This window comes from Chrysochloris asiatica, unplaced genomic scaffold (genome assembly GCF_000296735.1).
Source record: "Chrysochloris asiatica unplaced genomic scaffold, ChrAsi1.0 scaffold00145, whole genome shotgun sequence".
Classification (NCBI taxonomy): domain Eukaryota; kingdom Metazoa; phylum Chordata; class Mammalia; order Afrosoricida; family Chrysochloridae; genus Chrysochloris; species Chrysochloris asiatica.
The window spans coordinates 4,774,662-4,796,778 of NW_006408663.1; the positions used below are offsets into that span (position 1 = coordinate 4,774,662).

Genomic DNA, 22,117 nt, shown 5'->3' on the forward strand with positions numbered 1-22,117 from the left:
GAACAAGATGGACTGGCACAGTTTCAGCACCAATAGGCTCAAGCATAACAAAAATTCCCAAAACAGAGGACCTTAGGACCATCAAGGGTGAAGAGCACAAGGGGAATGTGGGATCCTACACAAAGAAGCAGCGACACCAGAAATGGAGGCAGAGATGATGACATGGAGAGATAGAGCACCTGAGAACTCTAGACTCATGGAAGAGAAACGCTGTGTGCTGGTGACCAGGAGGCAGACTTGCAGAATGTGCCTTTTGGTTGTTTAAATGATTATATATTCCTGAGTGCTTTTATGTGCATAAAAAAAACAAAGCAAAAAAACCCCAGAGAGAATAGAAGCAAATGCTGTTAAATGATGATACACAGAGGGGATTGTAATCATTGCAATGAAACAAAACACAATAGGATGAGTGTAAAACCAATATTCTCGCATGTAAACTGTCACTCAATTCACAATAAAAACTTTAAAAAAACAAATGTTAGGGTTGAACAGGCCCAAGCAGTGTTTCATTCTGTTGTGCAGAGGGTCACTATGAGTTGGAGTTGATTTGATGGCACCTAACTACAACAACTCACAGTGGAAACCCTATACAGGGTCACTATGAGTCAGAACTAACTCAAAGGCACTTAACAACAACACTAACAGCAACATGAGGTGGTATCTTAGTCAAAGATTGAACTTCACTTTCTAGTTCTGTGGTGCTAGAGGATAAGCATTGTGCAACAGGTCACAAGATTGGCAGTTCAAACACACCAGCCACTTCTTTGAAACCCTGTAAGGCAGTATGAATCCGAACTGACTTGGTGGCACTTAACAACATTATTTAGCATTGAACATGCTCAATATTTCTTTAGTTGGAAGAACTGAAGAAAAATAATCAAGCCTCAGATTGTATTATTAAAGGATTGAAGACTAAGGTGCACCTGACCCAAGCCATGGTATTTTCAATAACCTCATATATGTGTGAAATCTGGACAGTGAATAAGGAAGACCGTAGATGAATTGATGCATTTGAGTTATAATGTTGGAGGAGAATATTGAAAGTGCCATGGGCTGCCAGAAGAACCAATAAATCTGTTTTGGAAGAAGTGCAGCCAGAGTGCTCTTTGGAGGCCAAGATGGCCAAACTTGGTCTCTCATACTTCAGACATACTGTCAGGAGGGACCAGTCACTGGAGAAGGATATAATGTTTGGTAAGGTGGAGGGTCAGAGAAAAAGATGAAGACCTCCAGTGAGATGGATTGGCCAAGTAGCAGTATCGATGGACTCAAGCGTAGCAACAGTAGTGAGGTTGGCCTAGGATCGAGCTGTGTTTTGTTCTGCTGTGCATTAAGGTCACTATGAGTTGGTAACGACTCAATGGCACCTAACAACAACAATACGTAAAATATTGAATGATGCAAAAGACATCAAAGGAACATGGTAAAAATACACAGAGTCACTGTGCAAAAAACAATTGGTGCCTTTTCAACTATCTCAAGAGGTAGCATATGATCAAGAACCAGTGATACTGAAGGAAGAAGACCAGGCTACACTGAAGGCACTGGCACAAAAGAAGGTTTGAATTGATGGAGTGCAATTGTGACCTTTTAACAAACTGATGCAGCATTGGAGACAATCACTAGTCTATGCCCAAAAACTTGGCCAACCAGTAGAAAGAGATCCATATTTGTGCCCACTCCAGAGTGACCCAATGAAATACGGACGTCATCGAAAAATGTCATTAATATTCCAACATAGTAAAATTTTGCTGAAGGCAATTAAAAAATGTTTGCAATACTACATCAACAGGGAACTGTCAGAAAGTCAATCCCGATTCAAAAGAGGATGTAGAACTAGAGATACAATTGCTGATGTCAGATGGATCTTGGGCTGAAAGTAGAGATTACCAGAAAGTTGTTTACTTGTGTTTTGCTAACTATGCAAAGCCATTTGACTCTGTGGATCATAAAAACTATGGATCACATAGCTTGTGATTTTTTTTTTTTTTTTTTTTTAGTTCTTGAAAGTTGAGAAATGCCAAGTGTGTTCTTCCCTTTTTTTTTTTTTTTAATTTTAAAAATTTTTTTAAAAAGGACAACTTTTTATTGCTACCCCTTCGGTACACAGTGTTGACAAGGATGGGCAACTTAGACTTTGGCTACCCAAAATGTGTGTGGGGGGGGGGGGCGGGGAAGGTGGCTACAAAGGCAAGAAGTGGCTGGCTTACAGGATTTCAGGAAGGAGCCTAGTTCCAAAGGGTGTGGGGGAAGGTAGAATCTCCACTGAGTGGTTTTCAATTTGTTGGGATGGGGCTGATGAAAGGAGATGGTAATAAGACTCTTGTGGTTCACTACTGAATAATTGCTACCAGAACTGACTGTGAGTGTTGGAAATGTAAAAGACGTTTTGTGACAAAAGGAGGGGAATGGTTGATTTTGCAGTCCAGGAGCGAAGGTCCTGGAACCATCAAGGGAAAAGAGCAGAGTGTGGGACCCTATCCAGAGAAGCAGTGACGCCAGAGATGGAGGCAGAGACGATGATGTGGAGAGGTGGAGCAGCTGTGAACTCTAGACCCAGAGAGGAAGAGGGGCTGTGTACTGAAGACCAGCGAGCAGGCTTGCAGGGTGTACCCTTTGGTTGGTTGATGATACATGGAGGGATTGTAACCAGGGCAATGAAACGGAGTATAATAGGATGAATATAAAACTAATGTTCTCTCATGTAAATTTTCACATAATTATACAATAAAACATTAAAATAATGGACAGATAGAGTGGCTGGGGACTCTGGATTCAGGGAGGGAAAGGGTCTGTGTGCTGATGGCCGGGGAGTGGGCCTGCAGGGTGTACCCTTTGGTTGTTTGATGATGCATGGTGAGGATTGTAATCATTGCAATGAAATGAAATACGATAGGATTAATGTAAAGTCGATGTCCCCTTGTGAACTGTCACTTAATTCACAATAAAAACTTAAAAAAAAAAAAAAATCACCCATTTAAAAAAAAAAAAGAAAGGAAAAATAAAATAAGAAGGGGGTCAACAAAAATTGAGGAAAGTAAAGAAAGACAGAGGAGGAGTAAAATTTAAAAACAGAAAATGAAGAAGACAAAAGGAATTCAGAAGTCTCCGCAACTTGTTCTTGAATATAGCCAAAGGTACTGGAAGAAATGAAGTGGAAGAGCTGAACAAAAGGTTTCAAAGGATGACTCAGGAAGACAAAGTATTATAAAAAAATGTATGAAGACCTGGAGTTAGAAAACTGTAATGTTTATCTAATTGTAATGTATAAACAATCACTGTTTATATTGGGGAGGGGGGTTGGTATTTACAAAAATAAGCCGTTGATCTTATAAAGTTAACATGCAATTCCCAGTGTCTTTCTGTTGCAGTGGATTGATCTTTATATATTCTATTTGATGATGAATGTGATGCCATTCCTGCTCAATTTTTTATTTCCATGTCCAACATAATAGACAGTATGCTTATTTGTTTTCAAATGGCCAATAACCATCCACTTCATCTCACTAATACCTAGAATTTATGAATTCCATTCCATTTATGATGACTTTCAATTTTACTAAATTCTATTTTGTACATTCCACATTCCAATTATTAATGTTGTTTGCAGCTCTTTCTTCTCCTTTTGAGATGTGCCCCATTAGCAAATGAAGGTGTCAGAATGATGGTTGACTCTACTATGAGGAGCAGCCTATTAGGTCTAGCTCATCCACTTCTAATTTTACAGATGAAAAAAGCCTCCATCAAATGATAGGACCTGCTGTTGTCTTTGAGACAATGGTTAACAGAATCTGTGAGAGAGTCTTTTGGAATTATTTTATTAATTAAATATAAATGTTACATTATTTAACCATTTGGTAGAGCATTAAAAAAAATATTCCTTTTAAGTAAAAGTATTGGTTTAATCATGTTTGTTTTTAAAGCTATTTTGGACAATATAACGAGCACTGCAGATCTTGAGATAGCGAAGATTACTCCACAGTATTTACAAGAAGCCTCTGAAAATTAGCCTCATATTTGCTGCTTCATCACAAAGGCATAAACTTTAGCATATAGAGTTTAAATCAGTGCACATAGAGTACTTTTAAAACATGCATTATTCCAGACATTTCTGAGATTAAGCAGGCACTAGCAACATGAAGTAGCAATCTATGTACTTATGAAGTTCCCTGTTAATGATTAAAGACAGGATTTTTGTCCCTGATTAATGATTCTCACCGACCCAGTTTACCAGGTGATTCTACAGAACTTTACTTTCACCACTTTGACCCTATTCTGATTTTGACTCATCGTTTTTCAAAATCAAAACCAAAACCAAACCCACTGTCCATGCAGTGCATTCTGACTTAGAGTGACCGTGTAGAACAGAGTAGAACAGCCCTGCAGGGTTCTCATCGGCTTACTAAATGTGGTTTTCAGTTCTGTATGCTTTTACTGATCTTGACTATTGATAGAGGAAGAGTTTCAGAATACTAATACTGTAATTATCTAAAAGAATGCATTTTCTTCTTACTATTTTTAAACATACTTGATTCCATGACCTACATATATTGTCAATGTTAAGATTGTTTGGAAAATGAACTTTATAGCTTGGATGCTTGCTGGAATCACACAAATTTTTATTGATCTCCTGTTTATTCATGTGAATTCTCAAAGGGATTAACTAGAGAAGTTGACTGCTTTTATAGCCCCCCAAAATTCTAAATTTCAAACATAAGTCTTATCTTTTTGCAAGAAATTTAATAGGATTGTAGGTGATCTTATTTTTATGCCTTGAGATCTAGCTCCAAAAACAAATAGAAAAGCAAAAAAAAAAGATTCCCCCCAATTAAAAAGCCTTGTTATAAAGGATATTCTCTTCTAAAGTGAAATATTCTATTTTTTCTTTAAGAATCAGAAGTAAGTTGCTTTATTTCTGTAAAAAAAAAAAAAGTAATTATCATGTTCAGTTTGTTTATTGAGTGTTTCCTTAGTGATAAAATTCATTTCCTAAGTAACCTGACAAAAGATTAGTGTCTATTAGAAGATATCTTTTGAAATCAATGAAACAGGCATGTTTCATGTTTTTCATAGATTATTTTAAAGCTATATAAAATCTTAATGATAAAGTATTTTTTTTGGTTTTGCCATACATTATTTAAAGCTATATAAAAGCTTAATGATAAAAGCATGTTTTAGCCTTTGATAAGTCCCTATAACCACTATATAATATTAGCTTGTGTAGCAGTTAGACTAGTAATCTAGCCAATTTACCTCACATGGCTGTTGCTCATGTGCTGGTAATATGTTGGTAGCACATTATTCAAAGCAATTTCTTTAAAAACGTTTTCTATTGTAATTGTGTTCATTTTTTGTTTTTTTTAATTTAAGCTAGTTTAAAGAAATCCTTTCTAAGCTATAAAATGTTTAGATTTTATTAAAATCTGTTAAAATTCTGTGGCAACATGAGAAATTTTAAAAGTGTTACAAATCTGTATAAAGAAAACACTAAAAAAGTCTTAAGTTTACAGAAGTCCATTTTTGACTCGGATATAACAATGAAAGCTTTATATTAGCTCCAAACATTTCACGACATGGGTCACAGGCAGAGACCCATTTTTGAAGCTGAGAAATTGTACTTTTATTTTATGAAAACTTATTAATGATAAAATCTGTTTTCCAAGGTTTGTATTTTTAAATAATATAAATTGAAGACTTAATGTTGGTCTTTTGTAAACTGCTTTTTTCCCTATTAATAAATTTTAATAAACAAGTATGTAGTATTTTACATACATGCAAAATAATTTTAAAAGTTATTTATTATTAACTCCATTAGTATTTAACACCAGTCAACCAACTAATATTTATAGAATAGTTATTCTTTCTAAGTTAGCCAGTCTTTGTCTGATGCTAGTAGTGAATAAAACAAATTCGGCTCCTGGTCTTGATGACGCTTATAAATATTAGATTATTACAAGGGTAATGAAATCTACTTAAGATGTTATGAGACCACAAAATGAGTATTTAAAGGGGAGATTTTACAGTTTAAATCCAGATATGCTGTTTGAGTTTGGTGTGAAGCAGTCAGTTTGCTCAGAGTGAGCTAGCTTTTCATTTTCTCTTTTGGCAAATCTGCCTTACAGCCTTCTGATACTGAGGAATATGCCTGCAAAATCAATATCCATAAAAGAGGAAAACTAATATAAGAAATCAAGTTAGAATCTCTGAGTGATGATGAAAAGAGAAAAACTAAGCTTCGCAGATTAATTTAGGGGGGGATAGGGGAAAGCTATAAAGCTGTACCTTCCTTAGAATATTCAAATCTGTTGCTTTATAATTGCTTCTGGCTTTCTGGCAGATATTTTGGGTTTTCTCTCCTATTCAAATACAAACATTTTGAGTGAATGATGATAGGATCTTTTACATAGTACTTAACACAAAGAAAACATTCAGTAAGTATCTGTTGAATTAATAAAGCAATGAAAGAAACTTGAATTGGAAGAACTGAATTCTTTTGATGATAAAATTTTTAAAACATTTTTTTAAAGTTAGAAATTGAATTTATAGATTTGTAACACTACTTCACATAATCAAGTTATATGTATATTTTTTGGTCTGGCTTCTATAGTTTATCTTTAGTGGCCCACTGTGCCTCTGAAATTGAGTATTGGATTTTCAAAGATGACCTCTTGGGTTACTCTGGTGTGTCAGTAGTTATATATTGTTAGTCAGATTCCAACTGAGCCAGCTACTAAAAGAACCTAGCTTTTGAGAAGTATATGTCTGTGCATGTGCACACATACACTCACACACACACACACACACACACACACACATCTAAGTGCTTAGTGGTAGTCATCAGTTTATTATGGACTCCTTGTGTGGCTCTATAGAACCAGCACTGAACTTCGAACCACAATATTGGCAGTTCAAACCCACCAGCTACTCCTCAGAAATCCTATACATGGTCGCTATGAGTCTGAAGTGATTCAGTGTCACTTAACAACAATTTATTTGGTGCTTTTTGACTGTTGACCTTTTGTTGATGGCTTCAGTTATTCAGATTAGATTATGAAAACTGGGTAGTAACTGATAACTGATTCAAAAAAAGATCTCTTTGGTTAATGGTAAGGGGAAATAATGTTGGCTTGTTTGGTCAGTTTAGAAATTTACTACCTCAAGATAAGTCACTTCAAGATGCTGCTTACTGAAGTATGGTGTGACTAACCTTATCTCAGCTTTTTTTCTTGATTATCTTCATCCCTGTCAGTAAGACATAGTACAGAGATGCAAGGTAGCCTGGGTTGTTGTTTGTTTTCCCAGAAGAAGGAAATAATAAGTGTTTTTGAAGTTTCAGATTTACTTAGGTTTATAGTTTGCTTTTGTTTTTGTCCTCAATATTTTATATCTTTTGAAGTGAAGCATAATGATTTATAGATTCTAAGCACTTAATAAACATGTGTGAAATGAAAAAAAGAATGAATGAAACAACCAAAAATTGTCACAGCTGATTGAGTTCTCTATCTATATTCATAACAATGGTGGTTCTATGGCAATTGGCTTATTTTGAATTTTGAAATCCTCTAAGTTATATTGTTTTTGTTCACACTGGGTTTTCTCTTTTCTTTTTGTATTTGGGAGAAGATACAGGACATAACTTAAAAGTTCTTCAAATTCATCAGACTTACTAATGATATTTTAGTGATGATGTCAGCTATTTCTGAAAGATTTTCACTTACAAAAGAGTTTATTTTATTCTCACAGAGCTCCTATAAAAATAGTCATTTTCTCAATCATAAAATTTAGAGACCTTTTAATATACCAAAAGTAAATGGCAGAATTCACATAGAGGTGCAGATCTCTGACTCCGGTTCCCCCCTGAACCTAACCTACAGACCTTAACAAAAATTGATGTTGATATTAAAAAGATACACATTTGAAAGTAAAAGTTTAAATGTTCTTATTTCTCTTGTATATCTTCTTGGGTAATATTTTAGAGGTGTAGAAAAGTTTCAGGCTTGATCTTTCGCTGTAGTGTGTTCGTAACTGGAGAAACAGAAGATACACATAAAAAGAGAACTCAACAGATGATAGCAAGCTTTTGTAAATGAGTGGTGTCAACTCTAAGTCCTATAAAAAAGAAAGATTGCTGTGGACTGGGACTGCTATGGCTGACTGAAATGAACTGGCTCTTTTAGATGGGAGCTCATCCATGAGCCAATAGTGGAGAGCAGAGAATATTCAAGACAGGGAAGATAAGGAACAAAAAACAAAGATAATAGGAACTCTGAAGCCTTTGAACTAACTTATATACTATGAGATTTGCAAGCAGTATAGTCAGTGTAGTGGTTATGAATCAGGCTGCGAACCTTAAGGTCAGCAGTTCAAAACTACCAGCACTTCCTCAGGAGAAAGAAGAGGCTTTCTGCTCCCATAAAGATTTATAGCCTCGAAGATCCTGTACAGGGTAGCTCGACTCCACAGCACATAACCACCACCACCATAGTCAGAAAGGCAGGTGAGGCTCACATGTAGAGGAATATCAATTCAGGGCTGGGAATTCAGTACTTCATCCTATAGGTAATGGTGGGGAACCACATTTTTAAGGGGGCATATAGCATATTGCCAACAGCACACATTTCGGTGTTTTTGTTTTTTTCATGGTTAAGCTACCTGAACACCAGAGCGTCCTTTATTCAGTAATTCTATCTAAGAGTTACACAGACATTACTGTAAATAACAGGATTCTGGACATTGTGTGTGAGTGTGTTAGCAAAGTCTGGAGGAGGCATGTGTGTGTGAATGACAGTCCATCTCCATTTCAGAATTACAGACTCACTGCATCATATGAAAGGGGAGAGAGCACCCTTAACTATGAGATGGTAATAATGAGAGCATGATAAAACAAATTATAAACTTGAAAAATATAAGAATATTGAGATCTAAGAGTACACTGGTCAAAGATAAAGAGTACCAGTTAGTTTAACTCTTGGGATTTCTCCAGTTGCTGCCAGTTTAAGGAGCCAACAGTGCCATTTCATTTCGACATTGAGGAGACCCTGGGAAGCCAGCACTCTGCCTTTCTCATGTCTGAACTGCCTGCTGCCAAACTCCTGCAGTTCTTCTGTCAAATGAGATGAAGTGTGGCTTTTTGTGGAGCCACTTTTTACAAAAAGAAGTCTTGTGTAAAGATTCTCCATTTTCTACATGCAGTGAACCTAAAGAGAACTTGAAATCCATCCCACAGTTCTGCCAATCAGTTTTTAGCTAATTGGCAATAGGTTGTTTGTTGTTATTCACCACCCCTCCCCCACTTTTATTTTCTTTTTAAAAAAATTTCTTGGAAATGGTGAAAGACATATTGTCATGACAAATAAACTAATGTTATTTGATGTTATTAAAATTATGTTATTATAAACTAAGAATTTCAGAGATGAACTCTGAGAAATAATTCCCCAGGAAGCACCAAATTCATACTTTTCTGCTGGATTAGAAAGTTTGCACATTTATTTAACATGCCTCTCTGTCTGCTTTGCCTTCCCCCTCTTCCTTGCTGCCTCTACTTAACCTGTGTCCTCTCCTGAATTTCTCTCTCTGATGAATACTACTCCAATGAGCTCCATCTTACTACCCGTGAACATTTGTTCTTTTCCAACTCTGTACAAGCAACTCCTCATATCTATAATGAGTATGTATAAGCTGGGAAACTTAATATGAATTGATTTTTTTTTCCTTAAAAATGGAATACATGACTTGAAAGTTAAAACTTTAATTATTATGCTTCACATTTGAAAGGTTATGGAGAGTATAGACATTTGAGAGTCCCTGTAGGCATTGGATTGCTAACTGCAAAGTCAGCGGTCCAAACCTACCAATAGCTCCATTGGGGAAGATGACGCTATCTGCTCCCATAAAGATTAATTGTAATAGTCTCCAAAACCCTATATAGGATCACTATATACTGAAATCAAGGAGCTCTGATATTGTAGTGATACTGTAGTGGTTATGAGTCGGGCTGCTGGCCTCAACTTCAGCAGTTTGAAATTACCAGCCTTTCTGTGGGAGAAAGATGAGGCTTGCTGCTCCTGTAAAGATTTACAGCCTCGGAAGCCCTATACAGGGTCACAGTGAGACAGAACCGACTCCTTGCACACCACCTTCACCACCATATATTGAAATCAACTCTTTGACTGTGGGTTTTGGGGTTTTTGGTATTTGACTTACAGGAGCCTTGGTACTATCATGGTTAAAGTCTTCAGCTGCTAACCAAAAGGTAGGTGGTTTGATCCCACCAGCTGTTCCTCAGAAGAAAAACTGTGAGAGTCTGCTCCTATGACAATTTACAACCTTGGAAATGCCACGGGGCACTTCTACACCTTCCTATAGGGTCTCTGTGAGTCACAATTGACTCTACAACAATCACTTTGGTTTTTATTGTTATTATTTCGTATTTGACTCTCTGTAGATGTAGTTCCAGTCCATTCTGATATATGTGAAACAGCTTTGTTTTGTGGACCCAGAGTCATTGTTCAGGGCATCCAGTATCATATATAAATAAATAATTTAACATAAAGACCAAAAGGAAATGAAAGGCCCACACATTATACAAGTCAATGACAGAAGTTGTTGTTAAGTGCCATCGAGTCGATTCCAACGCATAGGGTTTCCAAGGAACATCTGGTGAGCTTGAACCACTGACCTTGCAGTTCAAATGACTTTGCATTAGCCTACAGCGCCACACCAGGAGAGAGACAGGTGAATTGAAATTTGAGATGAGCACTTTCATTCTTAGAAACCAGGTTTCAGAGTCTCCTCCTTTTCCTGGATTAGAGAGGGAACAGTAGGATAAAAGTGCCTTGACTTTTATTACAGGCCACAAAGACATTTCTAAAACTAGAATAAGATAATCTATCAAAAATATTTCCTATGGTGCAAAAATACAAGCTAAAAAAGAAAAATTCTGCTTAAACTAGGCTATACAGCAAGGGGAGTCCTGTGTAGAGCACTGAACCGCAAGGTTGGTTTGAACTGTAAGGGTGGGGGTTCAAATTGACAAGCCACTCCTTAAACACCCTACACAGGGCGGCTATGAGTTAGCACGGAGTGCTGGTAGCACATGTGTTGGGCTACTAGTTGCAAGGTCAATAGTTTGAATCTATCAGACACTCCACAGGAGGAAGACTGAGCTTTGTGCTCCTGTCAATATGTGCAGCCTTGGAAACCATATAGAGGGGCTCTCTGAGTCATAACCGACTTGATGGCACACAGGAGAAGTAGCAAGTTATTTGGCTAGTCCTCTGTTTTCACGCCATTGTTACAGAGAATCTGCACTACATTTGTCGAAAGAAATTATTGAAAATTATTGAAAATGGTGAACTGATTAGAAACATTTCGTTTCACACAACTTATACTTTCTTTGAGGTAGATGATAGGATGATAGATAATGGTAGTTTGAAATATAGGAAGATTTAACACTGGTGATATAGGCTAAGCACTGGACCATAAGATCGGTTTGAACTGTAAGGTCAGCAGTTCAAACCCACTTGCCACTCCTTGGAAATGCTATACAGGGCCTCTATGAGTCGGACTGACTTGAAGGCACTTGACAACAACAATGCTATAATAATATAAAATAAATTACCCAATTAACTTTTCCCACACATACAATTGTTAACACAGTATTTGCTCACAAATATGTCCAAAACAATTCATGCATCTGTCCTGTAAACTTGAGGAACTCCAAGCTCCTGTCCATAACTCAAATGCACAATTCTTCTATGGTCTTCCTTATTCACTGTCCAAATTTTGCATGCATATGAGGTTATTGAAAATACCTTACCTTGGGACAGGCGCACCTTAGTCCTCAAGCTGGCATCTTTGCTCTTCGACACTTTAACAAGGTCTTGTGCAGCAGATTTGCCTAATGCAATATGTCGTTTAATTTCTTGACTGCTGCTTCCATGAGTGTTGATGGTTGACCCAAGAAGAATGATGTAGTAGTAGTTAACAAAAATATACTGATATTAAAATTTTTCATAGGCCAGTCATATGATTTACTGTGCTCAGAATGAAAAATTGAATGGGAATGGTGTCATTTTTATCATGAAAAAGAACATTTTAAGATTATCATGAAGTACAGTATTGTCTGTAATAGTGAATTCCCACATGCCTACAGGGAAGATCAGTTAATTCCATCTTATTCAAATTTGCATTAACAATTACTAAAGCCAGTGATGATGACAATGAAGAATTCTAACATCTTCTTCAGTTAGAAATTGATCAAACATGCAATCAGATGCATTGATGATTACTGGTGATTAGAATGGGAAAATTGGAAAGAAAGAGGAAGGATCAGTAGTTGAAAATATGACCCTGGTGATAGAAATGATGCTTGAGATCTGTTGATAGAATTTTTTAAGACCAATGACTTGTCTATTGCAAATACATTATTTAAACAATATTAAAAGGAGCTATACTCATTGAAGGAGCTCTGGTAGCATAGTGGTTACGAATCGGGCTGCGAACCTTAAGGTCAGCGGTTCGAAACTACCAGCTGCTCCGCGGGAGAAAGATGAGGCTTTCTACTCCCGTAAGGATTTACACCCTCGGAAACCCTGTACAGGGTCGCTGTGGGTCGGAACTGACTCGACGACACTTAACAACAACAACAATACTCATTGAGGAGTCCCTGTGTGGAATGGCAGGGTAACTAGACCACAAGATCAGTTTGAACCACAAGGGCAGAGATTCAAACCCAGTAGTTGCTCCTAAGAATACCTATATGAGGTCGCTATGCAATAGAACCAACTTGACGGCACTTAACAACAGCAACAACAATACATATTGAAAGGAAGAAATATGAGTTGTTGAGTACATTGTATTCTAATGTTAGGTGCCCTCGAGTCAGTACCAGCACATAATAGCCTTACATACAGTAGAATAAAAACCACTGTCCGGTTGTGTACCAACCTCACAATTGTTGCTAAGCTTGAGTCCATTGTTGCTGGCACTGTGCCAATTCATCTCATTGAGGGTCTTCCTCATTTTTGCTTATCCTCCACTTTAGCAAGCTTAATGTCCTTCTACAGAGACAGGTCACTCCTGATGTGTCCAAAGTCTGAGAAACAAAGTCTGACCATCCTGACATATAAGGACCATTCTGACTGTATGTCTTCCAACACAGGTTTGTTTGTTCTTTGGTAGAGTTCTGCTCCAACACTAAAACTCAAATATGCCTCATCTTTTTTGTTTATTATCCAACTTTCACATCCATATGACATTATTGGAAATGACTTGGTTCAGGCAAACCTTAGTCCTTAAACAGATATCTTGCTCTTCAACACTTTAAAGAGATCTTGTGCAGCAGATTTGCCTAATGTAATGTGTCATTTGATATCTTGATGGCTGCTTCTATGAGTATTGAAGGTTGATCTAAGCAAAATGAAGTCTTTGGCAACTTCAATCTTTTATCCATTTATTTCTATGTTATTTATTATTGGCCCAGTGGGAAAGATTTTTGTTTTCTTTACATTGAGGTGCAGCCCATACCGAAGCCCATGATGAATGTCTTTTATATTCATCAGTAAGTATTGCTAGCTTTCATCAAACAAGACTGTATCATCTGTATATCGCAGATTGTTAATGAATCTTTCTCTATTCCTGATGCCACATTTTTATTTATATACTCCAGCTTCTCAGCTTATTTGTTCAACATACAGATTGAATAAATATGGTGAAAGAATACAACCCTGGTGCACACCTTCCCTCATTTTAAATCATCCAGTGTTCCCTTGTTCTGTTTGAACAACTGCCTCTTGGTCTATGTACAGCTTCCTCATGAGCACACTTCAGTGTTCCAGAATACTCATTCTCTGCAATGTTGTCCATAGCTTATCACTCAATCAAAAGCCTTTGTGTAATCAATAAAGCACAGGTAAACATCTTTCTGGTATTCTCTGTTTTCAACCAAGACCCATCTGATATTAGCAGTGATATTCCTCATTCCACATCCAGGTCTGAATCTGGTTTGAACTTCTGGAAGTTCCCAGAAAATATAGTATCACAGCCGTGTTTGAATTATCTTTAGCAAAATTTTACTTGCATGCAATATTAATGATCTTGTCTGATGATTTATGCATTCTATTGGGTCACCTCACTTTGAAATGGGCACAAATATGGGTATCTTCCAAATTTCTTGACATAGATTAGTGAGTGTCTCCAGTGCTGCATCAGTTTGTTAAAAGATTTCAATTTGTGTTCCATCAATTCCAGGAGCCTTGTTCTTTGCCAATGCCTTCAGTTCATCTTGGACTTCTTCCTTAAATATCATTGGCTCTTGACCATACGCTACCTCTTGAAATGGTTGAACATGTACCATTTCATTTTAGCACAGTGACTCTGCACAGTCCTTCCATCTTTGGATGCTTTCAGCATCATTCAATATTTTGCTCATTTGTTGCTGCTGTTGTTGTTATGTGCCGTGGAGTCAGTTCTGACTCATAGTGACCCTGTACAGGGTTTCCGAGGCTGTAAAGCTTTACAGAAACAGAAAGCCTCATCTTTCTCCCTTGGAACAGCTGGTAGTTTCAAACTGCTAATCTTCCGATTCACAGCCCGATTCGTAATCACTATGCTAATAAAATCCTTCAATATTTAAAATCCTGGTTTGAGTTTTTTTCTTCAGTTCCCTCAGCTTGAGAAATGCTGAGCATGTTACTCCCAGGTCTTTGCTCATTTCATTGTAATACTTGACTTTGTCTTCTAAAGCTGACCTTTGAATTTTTTACCTCCTCATTTCTTCTATTTGCTTTAGCATCTCCATGCTGAAGAGCAAGTTGCTTAATTTCTTGTGACATCCAGTTTGGTCTTTTCATTCTCTCTTGTCATCTTAATGACCTTTTGCTTCCTTCCTGTATGATGTTCTTGATATCAACCTGCATCTTGTCTTTGATCATTAGTGTCTAATTCATCAAATCTGTTCTTGAGGTCATCTCTAAATTCAGGTGGGATATGTTCAAGGTCTTCTTTTGACTATTGTGTACTTGTTTTAATTTTCTTCAGCTTGAGCTTAATCTTGCATATTAGCAATTGATGGTTTGTTCCACAGCCTGCCACTGGCCTTGTTTTGGCTGATGATATGGAGGTTCTCCACCATCTCTCCACAGATGTAGTCAGTTTGATTTCTGTATTCCATCTGGTGCGGTCCTTGTGGACAGTCGTATTTTATGTTGTTTAAAAGGTATTTGCAATGAAGAAGTCACTGCTATTGTAAGTTTCCATCATGCATCTCCAGCATTGTTTTGATCACCAAAACCATGTTTTCCAATAACTGATCGTTCCTATTTGTTTCCAACTTTTGTATTGCAATTGCTAGTTACTATCAATATACCTTGATTGCATGTGTGATCTGTTTCAGACAGAAGAAGTTGATATAATTCTTCAATTTCATCATTAGTGGCTTCAATAATTGATCCATAAATTTGAATAATAGTTGTATTTACTTGTCTTCCTTGTAAGCGTATGGATATTATCTAATCACAGACAGCATTGTATTTCAGGATAGATCTTGACATGTTCTTTTTGTCAATGAATGTAACGCCTTTCCTCTTCAATTTTTCATTCATGGTATAGTAAACCATGTGATCATTAATTTAAAAATTGGCCAATACCAGTCCATTTCAGCTCACTGATGCTTAGAATATCAATGTTTGCATGTTTAATTGCATCTTTGACAACTTCCAATTTTCTTAGATTCATACTTTGTACATTCCAATTATTAATGGATATTTGCTGCTATTTATCCTCATTTTGAGTTGTGCCCCATCAGCAAATGAAGGTCCTGAAAGCTTTACTCCATTTGTGTCATCACTGTGAACTCTATTTTGAGGATCTAGCCCTTTCCCAGTTGTATTCTTATACCTCCCACCTGAGGAGCTTATTTTCAGCACTGTATCTGGAAATATTCTGGTGATCTTGATCATGTTTCAGTATTCAGTATTCTGGTGCTGACTGTTGTATTCATAAGGTTTTCAGTGACTAGATATTTGGAATTAGTCCATCTCTCCTTCGTCCTAGTTTTCATCTGGAAGCTCAGCTGTAACCTGTCCATCACAAATGATTCTTCTGAGATTTAAAGTACTGGTGACGAGGCTTCCAGAATCACTGCAACACAGAAGACATCCCAGTACACAGACTGACAGATGAATGGCAGCATATTCTAATAGTTTCATCAAAATTTTAAGCTATCCAGGATACAGAGAAATTGCCTTCTCAGCGTCTACTTCTTGATTTCACTAAGCCCATCACATTTTTTCTAAGTCCTGTATGAGTCCAATGAATGGACTTATCAAGGACTTTGAGCTTTCCTCTTTTGAAGGCTTTACATATTGCTGAGCAGTTTTCTTTTATTGTGCTGAAAATTTGCCCATGATGACTTAAAATCATTCTTATGCTGGAAAAACAAATATGTGAACCACAGACCATCTGAAGTCCAAGTTTATATACTGTTCCTTTATTTTCCAATAGCAAATGAGCTCTTTTCTTTTAGAGAGGTTTGTTATATTGGTCTATATACTGTATTGAATGAGCAAATGAAATTCCACTTAGTTCTTTGTAACTAAGTTTATAGAGAATAATGGAATATAAATTGAGCATATATGTATTGGTGATTCTATTTCCTGTTTATCAAATAACTTTTAGGCATAACCTAATGGTTTAGCCATATTAGAGGCATCCATTACTATTTTCTTACACTTTTCTTGTACTTACTCCTCGCGCTTGGCCTGAAAATGTGAATTAATTAATGAAATTGTGTCTGAATCACTGTAAGTCTACATTACCTTATTTATGTTTTTAATAAATGTAGTTCATAATTATTAATAATTCCTATTATTCCTATAAGAATTTTTATTCAAAGCATCTTTTAGGGATGTCATTATGGCCTGTATCTAGTTCTACCATTGACATTAAACTATGGTAATAATGTATTGGGTATGGTTGTTGCTAAGGTAGGCAAAAACCATTTTTATCAAATGATGCCAAGTGCACCACATCCTATATGTTTTATATTGGTAGTAAAGTATTACATACTATTCATCTGGCTCATTTTACTAAATCTGCATAAATGTCTAAAAGAACAATTTTGTTATAGACACTGTTTAAGGTAGAAGCCTGTCAGAGAAGGAGAAACTCAAATACTTTCCTTAAATAGTGATAGGAAACAGTTATGATTATACCCTGGCAAAGGCAGCGAACTATGACACCCAGAAAAACAAGGAGACCTGATAACTTCTGGCTCTCACAGGCTTCATTGTATCTTCTTCTTGTTGTTAAATGTTGAGTGGGTTTTGACTCATAACCACCCTATAGAGGGTTTTCAGGAACAGTTGAGGGGTTTGAACTGCTGACCTTTTGATTTACAGTCCAGTGCTTATCCAACAGCACCGCACCAGGACTCCCACTGTATCTTTGTGTTCCTTTATGTCACTGCTAAAGCACCAAGATGATTTGTATGCATAATGTTTGCCACATGCTTTTTTATTTTAAATTTTTAGGCACTTTTAGAAAAGATGATTCCCTTATTTCGAGCCCTGATGTCACTGATATTGCACCAAGTAGAAAAAGGAGGCATCGAATGCCAAAAAATCTTGGAACAGAACCTAAAATAGTCTCCACGGAGCCTCAGTTTCAAGAGAAGGAAAAGTAAGTTATTTTATTCTTTATCCAAATAGTGAGATGATAAAAAATATACAATATGTAATCTGTAAAAATAATATTTGTAATTTCTGATTTTAATTAAAGTTATTTTAAAGTGATAGAGTTATTATTTTAAAGTTAAATGTTTGAGTCAATATAATGTTCAGTTTGATTATTTGGTTAATTCATGTTCATATTTGAATTGGAAGTACTAAAAACATAACAGAATTTTTCTTGTGGTCTCAGAGTATAACTAGAAATGTCATGTAGGATCCTAACAATTTTAAGATCCAGCTTATGTTCAGTAAAGTGTTTCAGTCTACTTTACTGCTTAATAAAGACAAATATCATTTCCAAATTAACCAAATTATTTAGTTGTGATATTTCAACTAAAATATCTCTTTTTAGTCATCTATTTGTTTCAAATTTTGGAATTAATTCATTTGTTTTTGTTTTCTTATTTACTGTTTTCACACTCTAGTTCAAACTACCATCTAGCAGTCTAAATCCCAGTTAAATTGTAATGAGATGAAAACTTGAAATAATTGACATTTCCTGTCATAAAAAGAGCACTTACAAAGAATATTATCAATTGAATGAAAAACCATTTGTATATTTGGGTATGTTTATATGTATCCCCAAGAATATATTTCTTTTTCTCAAGACTTTTCAATACTTTATCAAATAATTATTGAATGATGACCAGGTATTAGATGGTATGGTGTTCTTTTTGTTCAGTGTTGTCAAGTTGGTTTTGACTCAGAGAAATCCTGTACAGAGTTTCTGAGGAGCAGCAGCCGGTGGGCTTTTATTGCCGACCGTCTGGTTCAGAGTAATTCTCAATATATAGTATGAAGACCCCAGTGGGTCCCCATGATCCTCTCAATAGTGTCTCCCTTTTTCCATTCCATACCTGTGTGAGGCTAAACTTTCTTTATAAAATTAAATTCAAATAATATATCCTATCTGATTGATGACAGAATCTAATGAGAATTCAAATGCTTTTAATCACACCAGCAATAAAACAGACATATAAAACAATGCCATCACAAGATTTTTCATTTGAAAAATTGGAAATTAGGAAGACTGTGTTATCTATAATATATACTTTCTGCTACTTTTAATAATTTTTTTTCAATTTTTGTCAGTCTTAATTTAATTGTACAAAGATCACTTACATAAACAAAAGCTCTTAAGGTCTTAAAGAATTTTTCAAGGGTAATAAGGTCCTGAAAGCAAAATATTTTCTGTTATATACATTGTGAACACATACCTCCATATTATCAGTCAAAACAAGGCCAGGGGCAGACTGGATCATATCATCTATTGCTCATATGCAAGTTCAGACTGCAGCTGAAGAAAATTAAAACAACTTGACAAGAGCCAAAATATGCCCTTGAACATATCCCACCTGAATTTAGAGATCATCTGAAGAACAGATATGATGAATTAGACACTAATGCCTGACTGAAGATCAGAAGAGTTGTGGGATGACATCAAGATCATACGGAAGAAACAAAAAATTCATTAAGAAGATGTGAAAAAAAGAAAAAGACCAAAATTGATGTCAGAAAAGAATCTGAAATTGATTTCCAGAGTAGAGATGCTAAAGATAATGGAAGAAATGAGTAGGTGAAAGAGCTGAATAGAAAATCTCAAAGGCCAGCTAGAGAAGACTAAGTAAAGTTTTAGAATGAGATGTACAAAACCTAGAGTTAGGAAACCAAAAGGGAAGACCATACTTGGCATTTCTCAAGCTGAGGGAACTGAAGAAGAATTCAAGCCTCGGTTTTCAATATTGAAGGATTCTATGGGCAAAATGTTCAACTGTTTCAAGAGGCAGCATATTATCAGGAATCTGTGATACTAAAGAAAGAAGTCCAAGATGCCTTGAAAATGTTGGCAAAGAACAAGGCTCCTGGAATTGATGGAATACAGATTGAAATCTTTCAACAAACTGATGCAGCACTGGAGGCACTCAGTCATTTATGCCAAGAAATTTGGAAGACAACTACCTGGTCAACTGATTGAATGAGCTCCATATTTGTTCCTGTTCCAAAGAGAAGTGACCCAATGGAATATGAAATCATCAGACAATATCATTAGTATAACATGCAAAAAGATTTTACTAAGAATAATTAAAAAACGACTGCAACACTAGATTGACAGCGAACTTCCAAAGCTTCAAGCTGGACTCAGACAAGGACTTGGAATAAGGGTTCTCATTGCTGACGTAGATGGATCTTGGCTGAAAGCAGACAATACCAGAAAGAAGATTACCTGTGCTTTATTGACTATGCAAAGGCTTTCGATTGTGTAGCTCACAACAACGTTGTGGAGAATGAATATTCTGGAACACTTAATTGTGTTCATGAGGAACCTGTACATGGATCAGAAGGCAGTTGTTTGAACAGAACAAGGGAACACTGAATAGTTTAAAATCAGGAAAGATGTGCACCAGGGTTGTATTCTTTCACCTTATTTATTCAATCTGTATGCTGAGCAAATAATTGAAAAGCTGGATTATATGAAGAAAAACATGGCAGCAGGATTGGAGGAAAACTCTTTGACAACCTGCGATGTTTAGTAGATAAAACCTTGCTTTCTGAAAGCCAAGAAGACTTAAAATACTGACTGCTGAAGATCAAAGTCCACAGTCTTTGCTATGAGTTTCACCTCAATATAAAAAAAACCAAAAATCCTTACCACTGGACGAATAAACAACATCATGATAAATGGAGAAAAGAGTGATGTTGTTAATGATTCATTTAGTCAGATCAACCATCAGTACTCATGGAGCAGCAGTCAAGAAATCAAATGAAATATTGCATTAGACAAATCTACGGCACAAGATCTCTTTAAATGTTCAAGTGCAAAGATAGCTTTGAGGACTAAGGTGAACCTGACCCAAGTCATGGTATTTTCAGTAACCTCGTGTGCATGTGAAAGTTGGACCATGAATAAGGAAGACCATAGAAGAATTGATGTATTTGAGTTATGGTGTTGGATGCGAATATTAAAAGTACCATGGTTGGGGGCGGGGGGGGCCGGAATACCATGAAGTGCCATAGAATAAAGCAATCTGTGTTGGAAGAAGTACAGCCAGAATGCTCCTTGGAAGCCAAGATGGACAAACTTCGTCTCTCATACTTAGGACATATTATCAGGAGGGACCAATCCCTGGAGAAAGACAACATGCTTGGTAAAATGAAGGCCCCGCATTCTGCTTGTGTGCTTCTCTCTTGAGAATATTAACCACTCCCCTTTTTTTTTATTACAAAACTTCTACTTTTACAATTGTGACAGTCGCAATTAGTCATGTTAACAATTATTCACTACTGAATCTTACGAATCTTATCCCCATCCCTTTTCACCAGACCCACCTAGACAAGAAGACAGCTATTCAGTGGGGACTCTTTCTTTCCCCAATACTCTTACTAAACTCCCTCTTGAAACCTTGTAAGCCAGTCACTTCGTGCCTTTATTGCCCCCTCATTTTAGGTAGCCAATGTCTATGTTGCCCATCCGTATCGACCCTGTGTACAGAGGGGATAGCATTGATACTTGATGTGAAGACTCTTTCCCTCTCTGTTGGTATTTAGAATAACTACGGCTCTGAGTATAGGTCAGGTTCATCATGAAGATGTATCTTCTGTCACTGTAGCTGTTCCAGTCTGCTTGTCCTTTCTAGTGGGAATATCTCACCTCATAAGGTTGTAGATGGGACTCAGGATTCCACCTAAGGTCCTATACTTTGTAAAGGTTTTGCATGAGGCCTATTTCACTGGGCAAGTTGTAGAACCCCTTTGAGGTACTCCAGTCAGTTATAGGCTGAAGGCAGGCTTACAAGTTTTCTCTAATCATGTGTCCCAAACATTCCTTTCTATCCCACTCAGGTGTCTATTTTACAATAGTAAGCAAGGGAAACTAATATCCATAAGGCAGTCAAGGATTTTAGTATTATTTACCCTCTTCAAACTATACCTAGATCCCTGTATCCCAGAGCCCTGTTGTTCCAAGGTTGAATATGCATCACTATTTACCTCTGTTCCACTAGGCCATGCAAACCTGCCTCAGTGTTCCCCTATCTTTCTTGTTCTTCTGCCTCCTACCCCCTTACCCTCCCCAATACCCAAAATAAACCCCCCACCCCAACCCCATTGTGGTTACCTTATATTTCATTAGTTCTTCCTTCCATTTAAGACAGTCTATTTTATCCAGTAATCTACCTGACCTTCCCACCCACCACCTGGATCTCTGTTCCTCTGTGTTTACCTTCTTTCATATTGTAATTGTTTTGATCATAGACTGACCTTCCAGATCCTCTGTTTATATAATTTTATTCTGTTCTTGACTCTTCCATTTGTCGATTAAGTTCAGGTGATGTTGTCATGTACATCAATCTGTAGTTGTTATGTGTTCTTGTTGGTTCTCAGTCCACAGA

The 22,117-nt window shown here is 36.6% G+C and overlaps 1 protein-coding gene across 1 annotated transcript in view; it reads left to right on the forward strand.

The window, feature by feature from the left end:
* The window catches only part of XRCC4 (X-ray repair complementing defective repair in Chinese hamster cells 4), a 313,461-nt gene that overhangs the window by 157,486 nt on the left and 133,858 nt on the right, over positions 1-22,117 (forward strand). Inside the window, exon 6 of the mRNA XM_006870596.1 lies at positions 17,532-17,679. Coding sequence (XP_006870658.1) covers positions 17,532-17,679 — 148 coding nt within the window. The remainder of the gene's footprint in view (positions 1-17,531; positions 17,680-22,117) is intronic.